Source organism: Trachemys scripta, chromosome 9, assembly GCF_013100865.1.
Source record: "Trachemys scripta elegans isolate TJP31775 chromosome 9, CAS_Tse_1.0, whole genome shotgun sequence".
NCBI classification, from domain to species: Eukaryota; Metazoa; Chordata; order Testudines; family Emydidae; genus Trachemys; species Trachemys scripta.
This window is the reverse complement of record NC_048306.1, coordinates 61,918,325-61,943,200: the sequence shown is the minus strand read 5'-3', so window position 1 is coordinate 61,943,200 and position 24,876 is coordinate 61,918,325. Positions and strand designations below refer to the sequence as shown.

At 42.1% G+C, this 24,876-nt stretch overlaps 1 protein-coding gene across 1 annotated transcript in view; it reads left to right on the top strand.

The window, feature by feature from the left end:
* Window positions 1-24,119, top strand: part of LOC117883289 (vesicle-associated membrane protein 2-like) — a 102,250-nt gene extending 78,131 nt beyond the window's left edge. The window contains exons 2-5 of the mRNA XM_034782460.1: window positions 13,299-13,422; window positions 17,514-17,672; window positions 19,527-19,578; window positions 21,713-24,119. Coding sequence (XP_034638351.1) covers window positions 13,299-13,422; window positions 17,514-17,672; window positions 19,527-19,578; window positions 21,713-21,729 — 352 coding nt within the window. The 3' untranslated portion in view covers window positions 21,730-24,119. The remainder of the gene's footprint in view (window positions 1-13,298; window positions 13,423-17,513; window positions 17,673-19,526; window positions 19,579-21,712) is intronic.
* The last annotated feature ends 757 nt before the right edge of the window (window positions 24,120-24,876 follow it).

Genomic DNA, 24,876 nt, shown 5'->3' with positions numbered 1-24,876 from the left:
CATGTATATGATATCAGAAGCAAGCCCAGTGAAGTTAAACCACCGATGAATTTGAACCATTCAAAGTGGATTAGATAACAAGTCCAGGAAGATCATCAAACACACATACTCTACTGAGGTCTGCTGCACCAGCCACAGTGACCGTGGTTGATGGCATGATACTAGGCATTGTAGAATGAAATTCCCACATCTGGATCAATCAGAAAATTCAAAATCTCTGGGGGCAGCCCTGCAGGTAAAGCCTGTACACTTTCACTTGTCGATGGAGAGTTTAAGAATACTGTATGTTGTTCTTTTTTGTCCATCCTGGTGACATGGCTAAAGAGCACACAAACACCTCTTTTGAATGTAGTGAGCAATTGGAGGAAGGCCAGATCTCTCTGAGATTATGGCATTTTGCACAACATGAAACCCCTTTATGTTCAGGATTTGTCACTGTCAGCACTGCCTCTAACCACTCCAAGTCTGCCTGTAGGGAGGGGCCAGGTTTCTGACATGTTTAGCAGTATAGGCAGGTTTGACAGGTCTTGAACTTTGTCTCAGTGCAAAGACGTTTTTGCATTCATAGCTGAGACATGGAGTTAATTCAGGAGTCAGTGAGATCTATTCATCAGAGGATGTCCAGTTTACTGCGACCACTTGAAATCTGGTTGCAGCCTAGGTAGATGAACTTGTCAATGTTCTTCTCAATGTTTGACCCCACCTGCACTGAGGTTTTTGGTGGCCCAGCTGTGAGGTTCTGGACTCTGGTCTTCTGTCATGAGACGTACAATCCCATAGTGTGGCTGGTGATTTGGAAAACTTGAAGGACAGGACTGAAGTTCTCTGGCTTCTCCACAAGCAAAGCGGTGTCATCACCAGAGTTTTGGTCAGAGAACACTTCTTGACCAACCTTGGTTCCGATGTGTGGAGCAGCAAGTCCTAATATCCAGTCAATAGCTTGACAGAATAGTGCCAGAGTGAGAATCATCCCTGTCATACACCTGAGGTTGTGTAGAAATGCGAGGAAAGCCATGGACCAGCATGCACTCTCACATGGCACTGCTTCATATATTGACAACAAAGCAACTTTTGATTTGGTTGACAAGTCAGCCCTTTGGCTCATGCTGCAAGATGTTGGCATCCCAGTGATCTTCACATTGGTACAGTGCAAGTGTGTGCTTTGGTACAGGAAAATGATAAACTAGAATTCATGGTTAGGTGCAATTAGTTGGTAATTGTGGTGAATTACAAAGCCCATAATTGAATATTGCTACCTCAAACTAAGGAGAGTTCATATTATCTAATGAACAATACCATGGCTGAATCTGTATCTACAAGACAAATTGCCATTGACATCTATTTCTTCTAACCTTTATTAGCAAAGAGCACAATAAAATCCTGGTATTAAAGTGAGAACATAAAGCCAATCTTTCTGGCCATCGAATCTGGTCAATTGGAAGTTGATGACTGGCTTCTTTCCAAAAACATCAGGCAGAGTCAGTCTCTGCTTTGAAGGGATTTCTTAGTTTGTCGCCTTTACACCTAGTTATGAAGAAGCACAACATGTCTTGGTGTTTTCAGACACTTTTGTGCCAAGATACAGAGAGCTAAAATAAGGTGTCTCTTTGTCTACTATATATTCATAACCATATATATGTACTCTATTTAACATACAGAATATCAATTCTATACTAATGTTAAATTTGTACAGTTAAGAACATGAAAGACAGGAAATGAGCAACTCAGAGTTGGGCACAATCTTAATTCTGACCCCTTTGTTTATCTGTGTCACAACATTGTCCTGTAAAGAACAGATATTAATTAAACTACCTACTAAGATGGCATATAGGTTTATGCCAATAAATTTTCAATATTTCTTTTTCATGTTAAATTTATTTTTATACAAGTACAAGCCAAATTTGAAGAAAATCACTCTAGTTATTTTAAAGGTCTGAATAGAGCTGCTCAAAAAAGCTTTTGTCCAAAAGTGGCCTTTGTGAAAAGTTTTGTTTGTTTGTTTTTTGAAATAAACAATTGTTTATCATAGAAATTTTCCTTTTTTCACAAAATGTTCTACAATATTTGTTTCCAGTTAGCTAATAATTTTAGTAAACTGTTTTTCTTACTATAAACCAGGATTTTGGTAAAAAATATAATGGAAAATATTATACAAAATGGATAATGGGCCCATTTAAAACCCTGTGAAAGGGAAACAACCTCAAAATGACTGGTGAAAATTAACTGTTTTTTCCTACTAACTCCACTTGTGAATGAGTTAAATCCGCAAGCTGAAACTTTGTACTTCAGTTTTCAGATTTATTCAAAGCTAGTGTGAATGTATGGCTATGTAAGATCATTTCAATCTTTCAGCCTATCTCAAAAGAGTGTGTGTCTAATGTTGGAGATGAAACACACATTGAAAATTCTTCCATCTCAAGACAGTCTCAAACTTGGCTGAGACCATTCAGTTTTAAACAGTAATCATTTTATACTGAACCGATTTTCTATAAACTTCACTTGGTTTGTAAATCATATGGAGAATTAAAATCAAGCCAAGTCTGAAGCCTATATGTGCTTGATTCCAACTTGCTGAAGGCATTAAGTGATAAATATAACAGTAAGAAGAGAGACCATATTTTAAGAGCTAAGCAGAGGGAGCCAGAATTAAAATGTGTTTTTTCTCTGACAAGAAACTCTGATAAACTGGCACATTCTCACTGATTTCAATATTAAATTGCTCAGTTTGCAATTTAAAAGAAAATTCTACCTTCTGGTTCCACAAATTAATGTGGTGCTCCAACAGTTAACTTGGGTTCTTTCCTACTCATCTATCATGTCCAATAATAAAGATTCTGGTAGGCTCTTCCAATCCACCTGTGAAACCCCGTTATCTTCAGATTATTTGTGGCACCTGTGCAACCTAATTTGAAGCTAGTAAGGATACCCAAGTGTAGCTCAAGGCACTATTTGGCTTGCAGAGTTTTGATTATAGGTGGAGCTGGTAACACCACCTATTTTTGGGTTGCCTAAGACTTTCCACTAGTTATACTTAATATAACTTGATTTTACCTTCTTCAGAAAATACAAAACAACAAAAAACCACCACCACCCACACAACATAGGAAATTACATACAAATAACCATCTTAAAAGAAAGTTATAAAGTCAAGAACTCCAAAGTTGGGAAATGCCAATTTACAGTTGCTTGTGAAACCCTAATTGTGACTCTTATGTTTATGCATTCTGATATAGTTTTTAATTACATGATAATAAGCTATTTTTCCACAGGGCCCCTGCTTCATTTAGTGTACAGGCTGGAGGCACAAGAGGGCAGAACTAAGATTGTACAGACAACTGTAAATCTGGCATTTCCTAACTTCAGAGTACTTGACTTTGTAACCTGAATAACTTTCTTTTAGCATATTTTTATATGTAATTACTGTGTATTAACAACAAGATGGAAAGAACCCAACCTTGTTTTGGGCCTGCCTCTAATTTTCTCATGAGGGGGAGGGGGGAAAGCCTAGTTATTTTTTCTAGCTATCTAGGTTCATATATGCAGGGCCACCCAGAGGATTCAGCGGGCCTGGGGTCTTCGGCGGTGGGGGTCCTTCCGCTCCGGGTCTTTGGGGTACTTCGGCAGCAGGTCCCAGAGTGAGTGAAGGACCCGACACTGAATTGCCATCAAAGACCCGGAGCAGAAGAGGCCCTCGCCGCTGAATTGCCGCCGAAGACCCGGAGCGGAAGAAGCTCCGGGTCTTCGGCAGCGGGTCCTTCACTAGCTCCGAGTGTGTTCGGCAGCACTGAAGGACCTACCGCCGAAGACCCACCGAAAACTCTCTCGTGGGGGCACCTGAAAACTCTCATGGGGGCCCCTGTGGGGCCCGGGGCAAATTGCCCCACTTGCCCCCTCCTCTCCCCCCCCCGGGCAGCCCTGCATATATGGTCCCTTCTCACGTAGTACTGAGCACCAAAATTTATCTGAATCTCATTACCACCAAACAGATTATTTTTAACTTCCTAACATAGTGAAGTTTTATTTGGAAAAGGAAATGAACCAGGAAATCTCTCCAGAGGATTGGAAGGACATAATGTTAGCCATTAGGAGCAGTACAAATTCCCCATCATGAAGAGAATGCTGGTGAAAAATTATGATTAGATATTTTCACACACCAGTCCTGCAAAACAAAATGGACAGCAAATTAAAAGCAAAATGCTAGAGTGAATGCCATGGGAAAGGAAAGTAACCTTCACCTTTTTTGGAAACTATCCCAAATTAAAGCCTTCCGGTGTTAAAAAACCTAGCTTTCTGGGCCACAGACTGACTTTGTGTTGTTTGTGCAGTGCCTATTACAATGAGGTCCTTATTCTTCTTTGGGTCCATAAGCACTGCTCTAATATGAATAATAATGACATCAGAAAATTAACGCCATCATTATTTAAGGGATAGAGCCTCCCAATTCCATGAACATGGTGTTAAGGAATTGTCCTGATTTTGCTGCATTTGAACAAAGGTTGTTTCACCTTTTGGGGACTGCAATTAATATGGCTCTGATGCTGCCACGAACTCCACATGGATAGACCCCTATTAAAGTCAAAGGAGGTCTGTGCAGACATAGGCTGGGGCCTAACTATTAAATCTCTATGGTTGCAAAAATAAATACTGCCTATAGAAATGTGGTTGATGATAATGAAGAGAAAATGAATAATTTACTGCCTTTATTAGAACAGTAACTGAAGGGTCTGAGGCAAGACAAGCCAAATAGGATGAAATTATAAAAAAAAAAAAAAATGGTATAACTCTATAAAAACAATAGGCCAGATCTGCTGCTGGTGTAAATTGGCATAGTTCTGTAGATTTCACTGGAGCTATACTGATTTATGCCAGCTGAAGATCTGGCCCAGTTAGGTATAGCTACTGTAACTCGGGGCTAGTCTTCACTGGCAATGCTAAAGCCCTAAAAAAAACACACCTCCATGAGACCCCAGCGCTGGTGCACTCTTTACACTGGCACTTTACAGCGCTGAAACTTCCTGTGCTCAGGGGGTGTTTTTTTCACACCCTTGAGCGAGAAAGTTGCAGCGCTATAAATTGCCAGTGTAGACAAGCCCTCAGACCCTTTACTGCCTCAGCTCTGCTATATTTGTTAACTTTTGTGTTCCTCACCCTCTTTTAATACATATGAAAGAAAATAATTTATACCATCGGCATGTCTGGTTATCTTTTATCTAAAGTTACTACCATAGGGAGAATGAAAGGAAGGATGGCCGAGTGGTTAAGAGACTAGCCTGTGACTTGTGTTCAATTCCCTACTCCAGCACATGCTTCCGGTGTGACCTTGGGAAAGTTGCTTAGTTTTTCTGAGTCTCAGTTTCCCCATATGTAAAATGGGGAATCTCACACTGCCCCCCTCACAGGGGAACTGGGAGGATAAATATAGTCAAGATCATAAGGTGCTCAGTTACTATGCTCGTAGGTCTATAGAGAAAGCAAAATTTCTGAAAACTGCCACTCAGTTTCAATGATATTTAGGACAAATTTATTGTTAGGAAGTCGGCATATTTACCTTTTTTACCCGCCCTCTTTTGACTGGACCAGATAATGAAAATGAAACAGAACTTCTCCCTTTGTAGCTCTTGTAGATGAGCAAAAGTGTGCATGTCAGAAAGCTTCCTAAACATCTGATGGATGACCTCCCTTAATGCTTGAACTGTTCCTTCAACCAAAGCTGAATTGGAAATCTCAGTGAAACGTGGGTGTCGCCAATTGTTTTTTTTTTTTAATTGGAGGTGGAGGAAGTACTGGTTGTGGCAGGGGCGTCGAGAGAGGGAGAGCGATGGGGTGTGTGTCTGTAACTCCAGACAAGAGGGTCTACAGCAAGCAGGCCCTCACATAGTAAAGCAGCAAGAACCAGCCATAAGCCTAGGAGGAACAGAGCAGCCGACTAGGGATGCCCCAGGACAGGAGCCAGCATGAGCACTGTGCCAGGGAGGAATCACCCAAGAAAGACCAGAGCCAGACCCAGTATCACTGTCACCCAGAACTGTCTGGGGTCTTGAGTACTGGGGCTTGTGACTTTGCATTGGGAATAAGGAGGGAGGCTATAGTAGCTAAGTGGGGAGGTTGTCACTCTGTGTGGGTTTGCAGAGAGCGGCAGAAGAGGGCACAGGAAGGGTTTGTTGAGGAAAGTTCACTGGCACTGAAGAAAAAGCAGGAGTACCCAAGGCTCACTGATGGACTGGAGCTCTGCCCAAGATTCCTGAACTTTGAGTATAGATGCATTGCTCGGTGTCTGCCCTTTCGTATTGTGGGACCACTGGCCTGTGGGTCCTTTCTGTTTTACTGCTCCCCCTGTCTTCCCCCTGTTGTTTTTCTCCATTCATCCTTCTGTAAATAAATATTTCCCTTTCCTATAGTGTGTGTGTGTAGCTAGGGGGTTTGGAATAGGTGTACTTGGGGTGGAAGGGAGTTTCCCAGCTGTGTTCCTACAGGCACTTAAGAGCAGACTCTATCTTGGCCACAAGGGGTCTGTAGTTGCATCTGTTTAACTTCTAAAAATAAATGGTAAATTGCTCTAGAAACAAAGCAAAATGGTTTCATATTAAGCTGTGTAGACTGAGAAATTAGTCACAACTTTACCTTGGTGTCTACATTTACAGCATGTAATAGAAAACTAGTACATCTCTGTTTCCACTAGAATTATTCTACCAAATTTGTAGAATGTTCTTTGAATGCTTTAAATTAGACACAGAGGCAAAGTGTGCTCTTTGTCAATGGGGTTGCATGTGTGTTATCGAGAGCAAAATTCTGCATTCTGTGGCATGTACATAATTTATATTATGGAAAGAATTACCTACTAATTTGGTAAAATGCCTAAAGTCTATCAAAACCTATACTGCATACTGAGATATTATGTCAAGTATCAGGGGGTAGCCGTGTTAGTCTGTATCTACAAAAACAACAAAGAGTCTGGTGGCACCTTAAAGACTAACAGATTTATTAGGGCATAAGCTTTCGTGAGTAAAAACCTCACTTCTTCGGATGCATAGAGTGAAAGCTACAGATGCAGGCATTATATACAAACACATGGAGAGCAGGGAGTTACTTCACAAGTGGCGAACCAGTGTTGAAAAGGCCAATTCAATCAAGTCACTGTCATTGAACAAAATAACTTCAGAAACAGACTTCAAAGAGAAACAGCAGAACTAAAATTCATTTGCAAATTCAACACCATTAATCTGGGCTTGAATAGGGATTGGGAGTGGCTGGCTCACTACAGAAGCAGCTTTTCCTCTCCTGGAATTGACACCTCCCCATCTATTATTGGGAGTGGACTACATCCACCCTGATTGAATTGAGATATTATGTGATACATCTATTTATCATATACCTGTGACTACCTCATCTGTCCTTAATCCATCTCATCCTGGATTTTTACTCTAACATTCCAATCCCTGGGCGGCTTTGAGCAGATACCATTTTTTTAAACTCAACCTGCCAAAGATATGTTTCTTCCTTATCCCTCAGCAATTTAAATTTCCCTCCCACAAAAAATCAATCTAGCCCAAGATCTGGGATGGGCAATATTCAGCCTTGTATTAATAACAGCTTCTCAGTTGATTGCTTCTCTGTACCTAAAAATGTAATGAATTTAGGATCTAAAATGAGAGCTTCATCCCACATACCCAGCATCTTGATAGGACTCAACATTTGTTTCTAGCCCTAAAAGGAATGAGACATTTGACTTCAAAAATTGTGACATTTTATGTATTAAAAAAACCCAAAACCCTCTTGTAAACATAAATCCTCAGCTGTTATATAACTCAGGGTGCTGACATGTATCACAACAAATTGCTTTGGCTGACTAATACCTCACAGAAATGATTTCCTTGCTAAGTGAAGCAGCCCAGGCTGGTCAGTTTAATTGCTGCCCAACACTGAATAGCAGCAGTGAAACTGACCAATCTGGGCTGTTTCATTTAGCAAGGAAGCCTTGAGGGTCATAACTCTGAGGTAGCCCTTCACATGAGCTGCTGAGGAGCCAGGTGGGGGAGCTGGCAGGAAAGCAGACAAGTTTTGAAACCTGCCTGTATTCCATTGGAAGATTGGTTGAAATTGACACATTTCCACAAAACATTTTGCATTTGATAAATCAGGATTTTACAGTGTAAAAATGTTCTGCTGGAAATTTTCCGACCAACTCTAGTAAAGAGAACACCTCCTTCTTGCCAGTGTTTGGAGTGTAGGAGCTCTGGAATGATGTGGGGAAAATTCTGTGAGTGCTTCCAGTCCTTTTGGCTGAATTAACCTGTACAGGGGACAGTGTGGTCCCTGAACACACAACTGAACTCTAATTCCAACCAAATAAGGAGGCATCAATGAGACTGTCGAGAAGACTATGATATAGCAAATTAGGGAGTGCTTTTGATTTATGCAAATTCATTTTAAGCACAGATAGGGAGGCAAAAGTGCCTTTTAAATATTGGGCAGAAAATGTGTATAGAACCGACCACCCAGCTTTTTAGCCAAACTTGGGTGCTTTCATTTTGGGGTCCTACAAAGATTGGAATGCAGAAGCGTGATCAGAAATTGAGGCTGGGTGCAGTGTGGGGGACGGGTAGCAACCCTACCCAGCTTGTCCTTGAAGAAATGTCTCCTCTATAGGTTACCCTTACTAGCCAAAGCAAGTGGCTGGTTTAAATAATACCTCTTTCCATGTTTTAGCATTCTGTAGCCTCAGAGATTTTAACAAAATATAGCAAGGAGATGGCTGCGTTATTGTGTTTTTTAAACTAGCGAATGGGTATCTCACAATTTTTCCACATAAATTGCATAGTTGGGTTGAGGGGAAAAGGGTTTTTTCCTCCAGAGCCATGATGATATTTTACAATTTCAACTGTAGGATCCCAAAACATCCTCCCAAAACACTATCCATACAGGGTGTATTGTTTGAATCAGTTGTACATTATGGTCCAGATTCTGATCTTTGTTATACCAGTGTAAATTCAGAGTACCCCCACTGATTTCATTGGAGTTGCTTTGATTTGAGCTGGTGAAATGAGTTCACAATCTGGCTTTTTGTGTTCATGGCAACTGATGGGAAGTTCGCAAAGGATTTGCTATTTATCATATGACTCAAGCCCTTTCCTTTCAATCAAAGCTTGATAAATGATTTATCATAATAAAAGAAGTGTAATATGCAGCATTAATCTCAGTAAGTGAACAACAATCTTTCTGAGGGGCTCTTGGACTTGACAAATAATGACAAATCAACACTGAGGGTACATTTGAGGAATCAACACATCTCTATGAAATGCAAGGTGTTGTGGCAGTTTTCTGATGGGGACGTAATTCCAGTAACATTAATCAAGCCCTGGTAGAAAGGAGGGATTTAGAGAGACACTGTGCTCCCTCAGGCTGTCGTTGCGGGGGAGGCATTGGGAATGTAAGAGTGGGATTTGTGGTGGGGACCCCAATTCGAATGTTCAGGGATTTCCTCAGCAGTTATTGGAAGATTTTATTTCTGTTGCAGGAGGAATTGATAGGGAACCTTCAGAAAAGGGAGAGAGTCACAGGTTTGATGTGTGGGCTTGAGGAATCATTAGGACCTGTCAGGCGAGTGGGATGATTTGCCCGCTGAAGTGCAATCACCAGGACAGATTGGATCTGTCAGATCATCTTGAGGAAATGTTTTTTAAAAGCAATTTTGAGAATGACCTTGCTGGTCTTGTATGTAAGGTGGGACATGTGGGTTCATAGAATCATAGAATATCAGGGTTGGAAGGGACCTCAAGAGGTCATCTAGTCCAACCCCCTGCTCAAAGCAGGACCAATTCCCAACTAAATCATCCCAGCCAGGGCTTTGTCAAGCCGGGCCTTAAAAACCTCCAAGGAAGGAGACTCCACCACCTCCCTAGGTAACGCATTCCAGTGTTTCACCACCCTCCTAATGAAATAGTGTTTCCTAATATCCAACCTGGACCTCCCCCACTGCAACTTGAGACCATTGCTCCTTGTTCTGTCATCTGCCACCACTGAGAACAGCCGAGTTCCATCCTCTTTGGAACCCCCCTTCAGGTAGTTGAAGGCTGCTATCAAATCCCCCCTCATTCTTCTCTTCTGGAGACTAAACAATCCCAGTTCCCTCAACCTCAACTCATAAGTCATGTGCTCCAGACCCCTAATCATTTTTGTTGCCCTCCGTTGGACTCTTTCCAATTTTTCCACATCCTTCTTGTAGTGTGGGGCCCAAAACTGGACACAGTATTCCAGATGAGGCCTCACCAATGTCGAATAAAGGGGAACGATCACGTTCCTCGATCTGCTGGCAATGCCCCTACTTATACAGCCCAAAATGCCGTTAGCCTTCTTGGCAACAAGAGCACACTGTTGACTCATATCCAGCTTCTCGTCCACTGTGACCCCTAGGTCCTTTTCTGCAGAACTGCTATCTAGCCATTCGGTCCCTAGTCTGTAGCAGTGCATGAGATTCTTCCGTCCTAAGTGCAGGACTCTGCACTTGTCCTTGTTGAACCTCATCAGGTTTTTTTTTGGCCCAATCCTCTAATTTGTCTAGGTCCCTCTGTATCCGATCCCTACCCTCTAGTGTATCTACCACGTCTCCTAGTTTAGTGTCATCTGCAAACTTGCTGAGAGTGCAGTCCACACCATCCTCCAGATCATTAATAAAGATATTAAACAAAACCGGCCCCAGGACCGACCCTTGGGGCACTCCGCTTGAAACCAGCTGCCAACTAGACATGGAGCCATTGATCACTACCCGTTGAGCCCGACGATCTAGCCAGCTTTCTATCCACCTTACAGTCCATTCATCCAGCCCATACCTCTTTAACTTGGCGGCAAGAATACTGTGGGAGACCGTATCAAAAGCTTTGCTAAAGTCAAGGAATAACACATCCACTGCTTTCCCTTCATCCACAGAGCCAGTTATCTCATCATAGAAGGCAATTAGGTTCATCAGGCACGACTTCCCCTTCGTGAATCCATGCTGACTGTTCCTGATCACTTTCCTCTCCTCTAAATGTTTCATAATTGATTCCTTGAGGACCTGCTCCATGTTTTTTCCAGGGACTGAGGTGAGGCTGACTGGCCTGTAGTTCCCCAGATCCTCCTTCTTCCCTTTTTTAAAGATGGGCACTACATTAGCCTTTTTCCAGTCATCTGGGACCTCCCCCGATCGCCATGAGTTTTCAAAAATAATGGCTAATGGCTCTGCAATCTCACCCGCCAACTCCTTTAGCACCCTCGGATGCAGCGCATCCGGCTCCATGGACTTGTGCACGTCCAGTTTTTCTAAATAGTCCCAAACCACTTCTTTCTCCACAGAGGGCTGGTCACCTTCTCCCCATGCGGTTCTATTTCTAGCTCTGCCACACGTAATCTGTGCTCTTGGGCAAATGATTTTAGCCAGGTCTGTTGCTCTGGAGTGGCAGTTGGTGTTTGATACTGCACAGGCTGAGCTGGTTAAGTACTACAGTGTTCCTCAGAGATCCTCCCCCTTGCCATAAACAATCCTCAGCCTAAATTTCCTCCCAGCCCTTTCTCCTCTGCTGTTACTTGTCCTCTTTCTTGATGTATCTCCTTGCTTAGCTCATTCTCAGCTTCATTCTGATTTACCAGGGTGGTTTTACATTCACAACACTGAGTACAGGGGGTAGGTCTCAACCCTATCTCCCCATAGCAGCTCAAAGATGAGGGGAGGAGCCATGCTGAGTGAGCACATCAGCTCTCTTCCTGCTCACTCCATCACTAATTTAGATCACTGGCTGGAGGAGGGAAGGAGCTCTGAAACTGCTCCCTGCCTCCAAAGCTCTGTCTGCTGGTGATTGGCCATACTGCTGAGCTGGGCTGTAACCTAAGTCAGTAGGCCTAGCTGCAGGGCAAAATCCTCCCAGCCTGAGAGAAAAGGAGAAATGTAGGTCTACGGCTTGACATTGCCCAGCTAGCTTAAGGCCCCAGAAGGGGCCGATAGTGAAGCAAAGTATAACAGTGGAAGAAAACTGGACGGTGGGGGTAGTCAGAATGAGAATGATGAGCAGAAAGTGAAGAATGCGGGTAAGGGTTGCTGGTGGGGAGCATTTGAAGTGGGTGATGCAGGATGGGAGTGGCTAATGACAGATGAGGATATGCATGGAGAATGGGATCATGGGTGGTTGGTGGTAAAGAGTCAGGATGGAGACAGGGATGGGGAAGCTGAGAAATTAAGATAAGCTAACACGGGACAAGAGAGGAGGAAGGGAGGGACTATTCTAAATCACTATTAGAAAACTGGAGAGGATGGGAGGAAAGAGAATCAAAACAGCCAAGGAAAACTTAGCATGTCATGTATTTTCTCTCACTTTATACACAGCTAATGCTTATAAGAGTCTGAGTCACTGCCCTCCCCAGTGCATTGATTGCAATCAGATCACTTGAATTGAGGATTTATGAACCCTAGGGCCAGATTTATAGAACTAGGCACACCCATGTTTTGCTCTTTATACTGCAAACCCAGCCATTTTATAAAGAGTTGAATCTACTGTTTCAGTTCACCTGGTTGTGCCACCGGTGCAAGGTGGTTTAGAGACCAAGCCTCAAGTCTTTTTTTTTTTATTTTTAAGCCATTGTAACGAAGTTAGGCCCCACCTACACATGCTCACTGGAGCACATATTCAGAACTGTTGCTGTGGTTTGTTTGATGCCTAGTTCTGCAGTTGACAAACTAATGGACTTAGCCTCGCTGCCAAGGGAGAGTTTTCTAAAGCTTTAGTGCATCTGCCTAACCCCTCAGATGGTCTTTGCTAGACTGTATCTTGCATTGCAAGCAGGGCACACTATGGTCAGTGAAAACATGGAAATTAATTGCACAGAAGCTAACTGGACTGCTTGGTAAGATGCCCGTTATGCATTATTCCATGGACATTCTGAGCAGCATTTCCTCCTCCCTGACTTCCACTGCTCAGCCAGGGAAGAAAGATGATTGATAGCTAATCAAAGGGCCCTATCCAAGGCACACAGGATTCCTGTTGACTCCAGTAGATTTGCCTGAATCGGAACTGTTTAATGGGGAAAACAAGGGGAAATTGGACAGAAATCAGAAGGCCCCAATTTTCAAACTTGGTTTCCCAAAGTCAGGCACCTAGTGTCTAAGTACAGAGTTAAGTGCCTAACTTTGGACACCAGCAGTAACTGACAATTGATGGAAGGCTAGAAAACTCTGCTCTGTATCTGTGCATATACGCACCTTGGACTGGTAGAAAAGTGAAGGTGAATGAAATTCAAGGCATGCTCAATGATTTTCTGTGCTTCTGGTTTAGGTCAGTCCCAGCTCCCACCCAAGGTGCCGGAGGTTCCACAATTCCTGGGGCAGGAGGGCCTCCTCCCCCACCCAATGTGACCAGTAACAGAAGATTGCAGCAGACACAAGCTCAGGTCGATGAGGTGAGCTGCACACATCTGGGCACTGCTGAGATTTTATTTTTTAAGATGATTAAATGACTGTTTGCCCAGCTAAAGATCCTGGCACCTTTACTCAACTGAAGTCGGGGGGGTCGGGTCGGGTCGTCGTCTATGGAATGAGATTTACATGAGATAAGGGTTTTAATAGGAAGATTGCAGAAGAGCTCATTCATAATCTTTATACCCCTAACACCTCTGCTCACAAAACAAGGGTGACTTAGATGTTACCTCTGTCATTGTTTGCAACTACCCAATATAAATATAAACCCTTTCTGGGATTATAAAGGCATAGGCCTTGCCCCTGCAAACTATTCCTTGTGGGAAGGATCCTGTGTCTGAAAGCCTGGGTTAGTTTCCAGGGTCAGGACTGTAGTTAGCAATAAGGGCTTTATTTAATTTATTTGGTTACTATTAAAAACTAAATTCAGGCAAAGACAAACAGTTGAGCATGTCCACAGAGCAACAGCTCCAAGAAGTCCCCAGCTACTTTTTGAATGATTGTTCAGTATGAGACCTGGTTCCAGCATGGATCCCCTCTTCACTGGGGTGATAATTCCCCTTAACAGTCTTACTCCTTGTTACGGATGCACAGGATCAGTGCTATGACCCCTGCTTTGGAACAGCTTCTGGGAGGACCCCTTCAGTGAGTCAGACCACCTAGGGGTCTCACTCTTCCTTGAGAGTAAGTTGTATGGCTTCACTGCCTCCGTAGCCTTGACTTCTGGGCCTTCAGCAGTCCTGCTTCCCACCATTAACTCCTTTCAGTGAGTCCCACTGAGGTGGACCTCTAAGAAAGATTGGTAAATTTTAGGGAGCAGCACATCTCCGACAGCATCTTCAGTGACCTTTATGCAGTGTTGTCAAAACAGAAAGGTTTATTAGTCAACAGGAACCTAGTGTAGAAAGTCCTTGGTTAGCATAGAGAAAAGAAAGTGGCTCTGGGCTAATCAGAGAGGACCATGCTGTTAAAGTGGTGTGTCCCCAATGGCTCTTGCTCTGAGTGTGTACCTTCTTGTTCAAGTTCCCAGGCCAGTCCTACCTGGCCCCTCCTCAGCCCTTTGTTCTCCAGTTGGTCAAACACAGCAGGCTTCCTACAGGGAAGAGGAGTGAACCATCCATGGTCATTAGTTGCTAGGTAGCAAATATCCCAAGGTTTGGCTTCATGGATTCCCCAATGATATGGGCCAAACTCAGGACACCTAGGTGCCATTGACACCTTTGTCGTAGCCTGCCCAAGAGTAAATAACCTTTTCCCATGATTCATACAAATATTACAGAAAATTCCCACTCAGTCACACTCATCATGCCAGCATTCATTTACCACCATATTCACTGAACTAGTGAAGCTAATCCTGGGTGCAACCCCTCCAGCTAATCTTGGGGTTTGATTGCTAATCTTGGGGATTAATCATGGGTGAGCTGCTGACTGGCAGTATGGCCAGTTATGTAGTGCAGACTTTAGATGTGTGTACTAAGTACAGTACACTGAAGACTTCCTAGGTCATGGTCCATTACCTAACTGAACACCACATTGTTAGGAACAACTAGTTGTACAGAACTCTCTCTTGCTCTCTGTGGATCTTTAATGCCAATTCAGATGTACAAACACCAGATAATATCCATTCAGCTAGTGTTGGGATTGTCTCCAAATGCACCTAACAAGTATAGGAAAGATGTTTACAGAAATCATCTAACCTGAGCTGCTCATTACACATACAACTAATGTTCTATTTTAGACAGAGTTTGCCTCATTTAGAACCTTCTTCAGCTTCATGTCCTGGATGCTCCTCTGCCGATATTTGGGGCAGATCAGAATAGCATCCAGCTACAGAAAGGGCTAGGCCCAATTCTTCTCTCCCATTGGTTTTACAACAATGTGATTGCACTTACCTTACTGGAGTGACTTCTCATTCTCACTGTGGAAAGTGAGAAGAGAATCAAGTCCACTGTGTCTCAGCCTCTGGTGGGACCCTACCTCTGGTCAGAATCATAAAATAAACTTCTCTACCCAAGTAGACTGCATTATGAGGGTGCTGTGAGCATTTACATGGCTCAGCATCAGAGCAAATGGCCCTCCTAAAATGTGATTATTTTATTGCTTAAAAGGAGCTACTTCAAACGCACTAATGGGGTTCTTCAAGCAGGAGAATGGAAATAGGTCCCAATAATAGACTGGCCAAACCAAAAGCCTAGAACCCTTTGAAATTCTGAAGACCTGGTTCTGAACTTTGTGGCTTGAGACACACTTTAGTTCTGATATGTTTTAACTCAGGCCTACAGGAGTCAGCTTCATAGTGATGAGGAGTTTGAATGGAGAGGCAGAATCAGGCCAATTGTCAGGGAAGTCACTACCTGGTGAGTCTGGTAAGTGGACAGCAGGTGACCATCAATCCCAGGGTGCACTTGAAATGTCCAGGTTCACTTCCATGGTTAGTTCAGACTTGAGGGATAGAAGTTGCTGTAGGTCGGTTGTCCAGAGGAGACATATGAGGGAGCAGGCAGAACTCAGGTTTTATGTGCGGGGGAGGAGAGCTCAGTCAATGGTTAAATCACAGGCTGACTAGAATCAAGGAGGCAAAACTCTATTGGGATTTTCAGGAATAGGATATATGTATCAAGCCAGATCCCTTGAACTTAATGGAACTGTGTTGATTTCCACATCTGAGGATCTGACTCATCATGCTTTACTTTTATCTTGCCCATTTACTGCAGTCTTTTCCTAGGAAATATTTTTGTTTCAGTGTGTCTTGTGGCAAAGCATCCTTTAGGTGGCACCAAACACTTGCACTATGGAAATCCAGCAGAGAAGTTATGGTTTTACTAGCCATTTCATTTCACAAGGACGGGAACAAATCTTCACTTGCGAGTAGATGTGAAATCTCACATTGACTTCAGTGAGGCCAGGATTTCACACTTAGAGCTTAATCCTGCTCCCATTGAAGTCAAAAGTAAAAATCCCATTATCTTCCAGTGGGAGCAGGACTGGACCCACTATCTTTTTGTTTTCTCTTGTACATAAATACAAGATGCATTTTATAACTAATCCAGCGTGTAGGGTTTCACTGTGTTCAAAGTGTGTGTTTGACTCTAGTTTTTTACTGCTAATTATTATTATTTTGAACAGATTGAATTAGATTAAGTACAACTGACATAGTCTGCAGTATTAATAATTTATAAAGAATTGCAAGCCAGTCTCACATTTACTGCTGCCATAAGTGGGCACAACTTTATTGACTTCAACAGAGGCTGTGCCTATATAAGCCGTTGATGAAGTTGGATCAGGATTTCTGTTTTTAAGCATTAATTGGCTAAAAATGCCCAATCGATGTAAAAATATATTTCAATATGTATAAAATAACTGAATTACTGTGCCTTTCCCCGTACCTTCTGTGTGTCTCTTCCAAGCTATGCTCTTTTGGGCATCAGGCTTGTGCTGGTGTCCATGGTGAAATTAACAAAGACAAGAGTTTTTCTATGCAAAATGTTCTCCCCTCTTCCAATACCAAATAGGATTTCAGACTACAGTTGGAAGATCATCTTGTCTGAGAAGGAGCTCATAGGTTGTGGTAGCTCCTATAAGAAGTTCTTATCAAGCCTAATTTATAGTTATGATAGGGCAACTATATTATTAAGTCATCAGCAGTGAAAACAATAGTTTTAGGCTTGTGTTCCTAACCAGCACTATGAGCTAGCACATACTGCAAATGTGCTGGTGTCTGCTCCGTGATAGGTACGTCAGCCAGTTTCCTGTAACAATAGCAAAGCAGCTAACTGTGTTAAAGCACCAGTGCATGTTCCTCTACAAAACTTAATGGAAATAATTAGAGTACATTTTAATGTCTTAGTATTTTATAGTCTGTAAGGACACTTGAGCTCAGCATGATTATGTGCACCTTACTGTCTATCTAGGGCTCCCTTGAGTAGCCCCGATATAGAGGAATTGTCTATATAACAGCAAGCCATAATTTTTACTTTGATAGCAAAGGGACCCTTCCCACTTGCCATGATATGTCAGTCCTATGAATACAGCCTTTCCATGTATGGAGTGTGCTAACTGAAGGTTATCTTTTCAGGTGGTGGACATCATGCGTGTGAACGTAGACAAGGTTCTAGAAAGAGACCAAAAGCTTTCAGAGCTTGACAACCGGGCAGATGCATTACAAGCTGGTGCCTCACAGTTTGAAACTAGTGCAGCCAAATTGAAGAGAAAATACTGGTGGAAAAACTGCAAGGTAAAGAGGATAGGTATCTCTTGTTAAATCTGCCACATGTTAATTGTTTACTTTCACTTTGTTTTAATGAGCCCTTGTAATAGTAGGTTGACTTTAAATTACCCTTTTTCTTAATGCTGAAAAGTAAGATATGCTACTCTTTAAACCAATAGGATAGTCTTTGGAAGCTATAGTGACTTTGAATAGAGATAGCATTAACCTGCACTGTAGCTCAGAGAACCACAGATCTTTGTGATATATGAAATTTGAATCGTAATTATGAGGCTTCAGCCAATTTCTGGAGACAGGAATGAGAGAACATAGGAATTACAATACAGAATCAATCCAGGGATCCATCTAGCCCAGTATCCTGCCTCTGAAACTGTCTAGCACTGGCAGCTTCAGAAGAAGGTACAAGAAACCCTGCAATAGGCAGTTATGGAATAAGCTTTCCCAAGGGGCAGTTTCTTTCTAACTTCCCCCAAATAATTAGAAGTTGGCTTCTATACTGAAGTTTGAGCAGTTATATCCCTTCCAAAGCACTTGTTAAGTGTCAATAGTTACTATCTTAACTCCAGCCAACTTTTGGATTTCACAAACTCTCTAGAACATTTTCTAAAAGTTGGGGTTTCATAAGTTTTTAGATTTTTTTTTTGCAAGAATTTCCCACCCCACCCTCGTCTCACATAATTCAAACCCAACTGTTTCTATGGGGAAAATTGTTTAATATAAAAATCTAAGTGTGAGAGCATGTGACACAAAAACTGAAGAAATTGATACAACGTGCAAAAACCTCAGTCCCAACACAATAAAAATACACTTGAAAACATGCACAAAGCCAGTATCTGCATAGCATACATGAGGAGTGGGGTGGAAGAGCCTTTTTCTCCTTGTGGGGATTGATGAACCTCTTTCTCCTTCATGGAGGTAAGCTTCTGGAGGAGGAAGCCACCGGACCCAGGGCCTCCTCAGGCCACCATAGGAAATAAAGGAAGAAGAGAATCTCTTCAGCAGGGCCAGATTAAGGCTAAGCAAAGATTAAATTCAGCAAAATCTTGCTCCTACCCCTCAACAGACTCATCCTCTCCCTTGAACAAGGAAGACCCCTCTTTCTTCCCATCCTGAAACCACCTAGTCCTCCACTCCAGTATCATCCTTTCCAACCCCCACCCCTCAGCCCTCCTTCTCCCTGTACCCATGCCAAACACCCATCTATGTGCCTCCCCAGTGCAAGCCCCAACCCAGTTGCCTGGCTTCATTTCTGTCTCCCCTAGAAACCTGTGGTGCTACTGGCAATTCACCTCCTTCCCAAGTAAGACCAGCTGTCTCCAGGGCTGGATCCTGACCCCTACCCTGGCCCCCCAGGTCCTCCCTGCTCCCCCTGAAAAGAAAGTAAAGTGAAGAAAGCTTCCAGACTCAGGAGTCAGAGGAGGAGTAGAGCGGAGGAGAGGTGGCCAGTACCAATTGTTGGCTCTTTCTTCCTGTCACACATTAGGGCCCATCTTGACTCTCACAAAGTATGTGCTTTTCAATCATGTTGTCTAATCCAGTTATTTTACCATGATTAAAAGTCCTGTTGAGATACTGGTGAATACATCTGAAGCCATATTAACTGGCCATGTTGTAACTTAGGCTACAACACAGCCAGCGAACACAGCTGCAAACGTGTTAGTCTGTATCTTAACAGATGCTCTCTCTCAGATTGTCTCGGTTCTAGGAAATGCTACATTTGGGGCCTATAAAAATTGATTACTGGGTGTCTGTGCAAGGACTAAGAACACTGGGACAGAGTGAACAGCCCACCTAAAGACAAAACCAGGAGCGACCTTTTACAGTGCAAAGACCACATTTTTCTTTCTTTAACTCTCTTTATAGATGATGATCATCCTTGGTGTAGTATGTGCAGTCATTCTTATTGTAATTATAAGTAAGTAATTCATTTTTTATTTACAATCTAAATAGCTCTGTGATTTCCAATGTCCTCATGTCAAAGAAAATAGAACATTTAGGAAGATAGTCTGACTGTGAATATCCCCTTCAAGTGTCCTGCTGTTATAAGGAGATATACTGTAAATTTCACTGAACATTAATTGACTATGGGTTGGAAACATCCGAGTTTTAATGGCACCCACTCTGTTATATTACATAGTTTCTCCCAGTTTAAATGTCACCATTTCAGGATTAGGTAAATTTTTATGCAATCTCAAAGAGCTTCAATCCTACTATCATTAAAATCCATGACACAAACCCTATCTACATTAGCGGGAGAAGACTCAGTCCTGTAAATTAACTCTCTGTTATAGAATCTGGACAGCAGGCCACATTGTAAGGTACATAGGGGTGCCTAGTGTGATTTTTCAATAGTGCCAGTCAATGGCAGTTAAGCATGTAGGTGCTTTTGAAAACCCCACGAGGTGCCTATCTGCATCTTTAGATATCTAAAACCTGGCCCAAAGCTGCCTTGAATTCTCGGTTACATAGGGAGTGTCTTGTATTCCGCATATCTATATAACATCTGGAAATAGAATATGAACAACGGGTCACAATCGTAAAGGCGGCAAAGCAGAGATCTCATAATAACAGGACTCTGTGTTCAGATTTCATACACAGATAGAGACATTAGTATCACAAAAGAAGGATTACAGAAAGGAAGGATTCCTTTTTAATATATAACTTTGTGTTACAACTTCATTCATAACAACTGTTGCTTTCTTTTATGTAACTTTAATATGGCACTACATATTAAAACTGGGGGGTTGTTCAGTCAGACAATACTGCCAGTAATCCAAAAGAGATTTAACAGCAAGTTGTGTTATGGGCATGTACTAATACCTTCTTCTCAGATTACCTACTTTACCTTCAGTCTGTGTATGTTTGCTTCTGTTATACTTACAAATGATCAGTAAACATGAGTTAGGTGCATGATGTAATGTATGGGTTATATAAAAGCTGGCACCAATGTGACCCAGAATGATTTTTGGGTTTCATAATTCTGAAGCTACAAGAATGGAAATGGTAGCACAGGTAGTGGAGGCTTAGCCATGCCAAGTATGTGCCCACTGGTTTCAGTGGGTTTGTACTCGACACCCCTAAGCCATGCCTCTCCTACCGCGACTACATTGCTATTTATACTCATGCTAACTCAGCGAGAGCTAGCATGAGTATGTGTATGCGAGCATGGGAATCACACCCCTAGCTCGTAGTGTAGGCATAGGCTATGATTTGAGGTTGTTTATATAATTGTTAGGCCTAGTGCAATACTTGAGAGAATCAATGCTTTAAGGCTCAGGGGCATACATTTTTTCATAAATACTTCTTTGCACTCCAGGTTGTTGTTGTTGTTTCCAGTACCGCTTAGAAGTCTCAACTTACTTTAGGACTCCACTGTGCTAGGCACTGTACATACACATAATGAGAGCCAGTCCAAGCCCCAAAGAAATATCAATCTAAATAGACAAATCAGATATGGGTGGTAGAAAGGAAAATATTATCCCTATTTCACAAATTGAGAACCGAGGGGCAGAGAAATTAGGCCCTGATTCAGAACAGCATCCCTATTCAGGACAGCACTTAGGCATCTACTTAAATCCCATTGAAGGGATTTAAGCACTTGCTTAAAGTTAAGTGTGTTCTTAAGTGCTGTCCTGAATAGGGATCTAAGTGACTTCTCTGGTGCCTTAAAGCACAGTGTCTGGTGCAGTCACATCCATTTCACTGGGCTAAATATTGCTGTGTAGTTAGAGCTTTATCAGGCTATGATTGAAATTGATTGGCGTGGAGCCCTTGATTTTAATGAAGACAGGATCACACCTTCAGTGATTTACCCAGCACATTTATCCTGTAGCTCAGACCACCACCCTTTCCAGCGCTGCCCATTCCCAGACACTGGGGTACCAAATACAAGTTGTTGTTGTAATGACACCATAGTGTGCTCCTTAGGCAGGGCTGTGCTAATGCGCTTGCCTGTTCTCTGACTGCATATGCTCATGTCCGTGGACTGAAGTCCAATATTAACTATATGATAACATTTGTTGTTTTCTTTTTCCTTCTTTCCTTCCTAGTTTATTTCTGCACTTGAAAAAACAACGAGGGGAAGGCTTGGCATGGCTTGGTTCATCTTTTCTGATGTTCTCTTATTGAACTCTGCTTTTTAATTCCTGGTGTCTTGGGGAGTTTTGCCTGTAATAATCCGTAAGCATTCAGTGTAGTGTGTTTGGTATTATGCTGTTTCCACATGAAACTGTACCAGCTAAATACTGCCAAGTAATTCCATGCGTTGTCTTATCATTGAGTCTTAAAATGCATCCGCAATGACCTTCAGAAACTGTAATATATGAAAAGCATCCTAAACTTTTCAGAATAATAAGAGAACAGTTATGGGGAAAGTCCTTACTTTAAAAGGACACTGTCATGTAGTTTAGCCCCCAAATTAAGATTTTTATTAAATAGTAGGACCAAAATCTTCAAACCTGGGGGCCTAAATTACACTTCAAAATCCATATCTAAACATACAAATAAATGTGGCCCGATTCATCTAGAGCACCTGCTGATTCTGTTTTAGCAATGGGAGCTGCAGATGTTTAACGAATTTGAATATCAAATTACTTGTATTTAGGTGTCTAAATATGGACTCTGGAGCCTAATTTTAGGCATCCAGGTTTGAAACTATTTGGTCTAGGTTCTGTACAACAATAGGAATGCTTTCATGGATTTAAACTTTCCATTGGGTTGTTTCCTATACAAACACTGTGGCAGCATTGCTAGTGTATGAGAACCGGAAGGAGAACCGATGAGAAGCAAGAATGATACTGACAAGAAAACAAATATCATAAATAACCAAAAAAACCTTAGATCATTAATAAGCCAAGATGGCGGCCCTCAGATTTATGCTTAATTTGATGGCACTTGAACCCCAGTTCTGCAAACACTTATGCCCATGTTTAACTTTAAGCACATGAGAATCTTACTGAAGTCAGGGGGCTCTGCACAGTTGCAGGGATATGCCCATATGCATCAATTTTCAGGATTGGGGGCCTTTTTCCATGGAATCTCACCAAATGAACCATTTGAAAATCCATCAGTGGGAGATTGTGGGTGAGAATTGTGGCGGGGAGGACCCATTAAAGGACAGTTCTTTTATAAAGTGGTCCATGGAATGAAAATGTCACAGAACTGCTGATCTGAGGCATTGTTAGTAGTAACACAAGTAAGCAATCTATATGTGTCTTAAACTGACAGCATCCCCTTTTTAAAGGGGCTCTGTTGAGATATTTTTTATACTTTTTTAAAACTCACTGTTTATATTCTGTTTACAATGGCCCTTGTTGATTATGGAAGTTTGAAACTGAAATAGATTTTCATTTCAAATTTTTTTCCCATTGTCCACAGACACACACACTGGCCTGTTGTTATAGGGTTGCTCACAAGTGGTGAGCTTCTGGCTTTGCATTAGGATTTTTTAAGCACTGAATAATTTGTTTAGAGGAGGGAGGGAATACTATCCAGAGAGAATATTAGTTTTTGTTTTCAAACAAATGTAACAAATACAAATAAAGACGTGTCAAATTTGGGGCCTAATGATCCTGACAGGGTCCATGTAGAGTGTTAACTGATAAGTTTTCCGCAGGATTTTGAAAGGGTAATTGTTGGAATAAATACCCGAAGAAGTATTTGTTTTTTTGTTTTTATCTTTGGCTGCCATAGCCAAAATTTGTAAACGTATTGATACGCCTGTAAATATTCTCATTGTAAACCACCATTAAATATGGTGTTAGAGAAAACCCAAAACAGATAGTTAAGCCAATCAGTATATATACACTAATGTGACATTGTAATGGACATATATACAAATTGTACTTAAGCAGAATTCTGAAGAGAAAATAATGGCTAGTTGAAAGGCTCTAGTTACTTTATTGGTTGCTGTCTATTTATTGCTTTATTTTTACATGTTCCATATGACATAGAGAAATAGCAGATGCCCACAGCCTTAATGAAATGGAAATGTCATTTTGAAAGCTACTGATGTATTACTGGGCTTAATGATATGTCCTGCTTACTTCAATCTTGTGAGGGAATAAATGCACAAACTCCAAAAGCTCATTGACTAGGGATAGAACGTTTGTTTACTCTAAAGTAATTAAGGACCTGATCTTGTGAGGTGCTGAGTGCCATTCCCATTGACTTGGCAGTCTGCAGGATAGGGGACTGCAGTCCATCTTGGAAACTTTTTTTTAACCAGAAAAACAATTGTCTGGCTCTTGTAAAAAATAACTGCCACTCTAACATTTAGTAGTACATTACTCCCTATGTAAACTGATTTATTTCCATGAGACTGCTAAAAGCTTGTATAGAGGAGGGAAATTTGCACTAGTGTAATTATGTCTATGTAGCTATACCAGTGAAAACCCTAATGCAGCCAGGGCCAGCTCCAGGCACCAGCTTGTCAAGCAGGTGCTTGGGGCGGCCACTCCGGAGAGGGGCGGCACATCCAGCTATGCGGCGGCAATTTGGCGAACGGTCCCTCACTCCGGCTCGGAGCGAAGGATCTCACGCTGAATTACCGCCGCAGATCGCGATCGCAGCTTTTTTTTTTTTTTTTTTTTGGCTGCTTGGGGTGGTCAAAACCCTGGAGCCGGCCCTGAATGCAGCCACACTGCCTTGGTACAAAATGTGGCTTGCACTGGTGCAGAACATCTACACTGAGAACAGTTAAATAGGGGAACCCCCCCAACCTGTATACACAGGCCTAAATTACTGCTCATTGTGAGTAAGGATAGCAGAATTAGCCTCTCTAGGTTCTCAACCAGGGGTACACAGAGGTCTTCCCTGGGGTACATCAGTTCATCTAGATATTTGCCTAGTTTTACAACAGGCTACATAAAAAGAACTCATGATGTCAATACAAACTAAAATTTCACATGGACAATGACTTGTTTATACTGCTCTCTATATAAGGCTATGATTTTGGCATGGACAGGATGCAGGCAATAAATAAAATCACAGAAAAGTACACAGGGCTGGCATTTGGGGATAGCAAGCAGGGCAATTGCCCAAGGCCCCATGCCACAGGGGGCCCTGCAAAGCTAAATTATGGGCAACAGGGCTCGGGCTTTGGCTTCACAAGTGAAAAACAGGCTCACGTGTCACTCTGAAATATAAGTACAATATTTATATTCCAATCAATATACTTTATAATTATATGGTAAAAATGAGAAAGTAACCATTT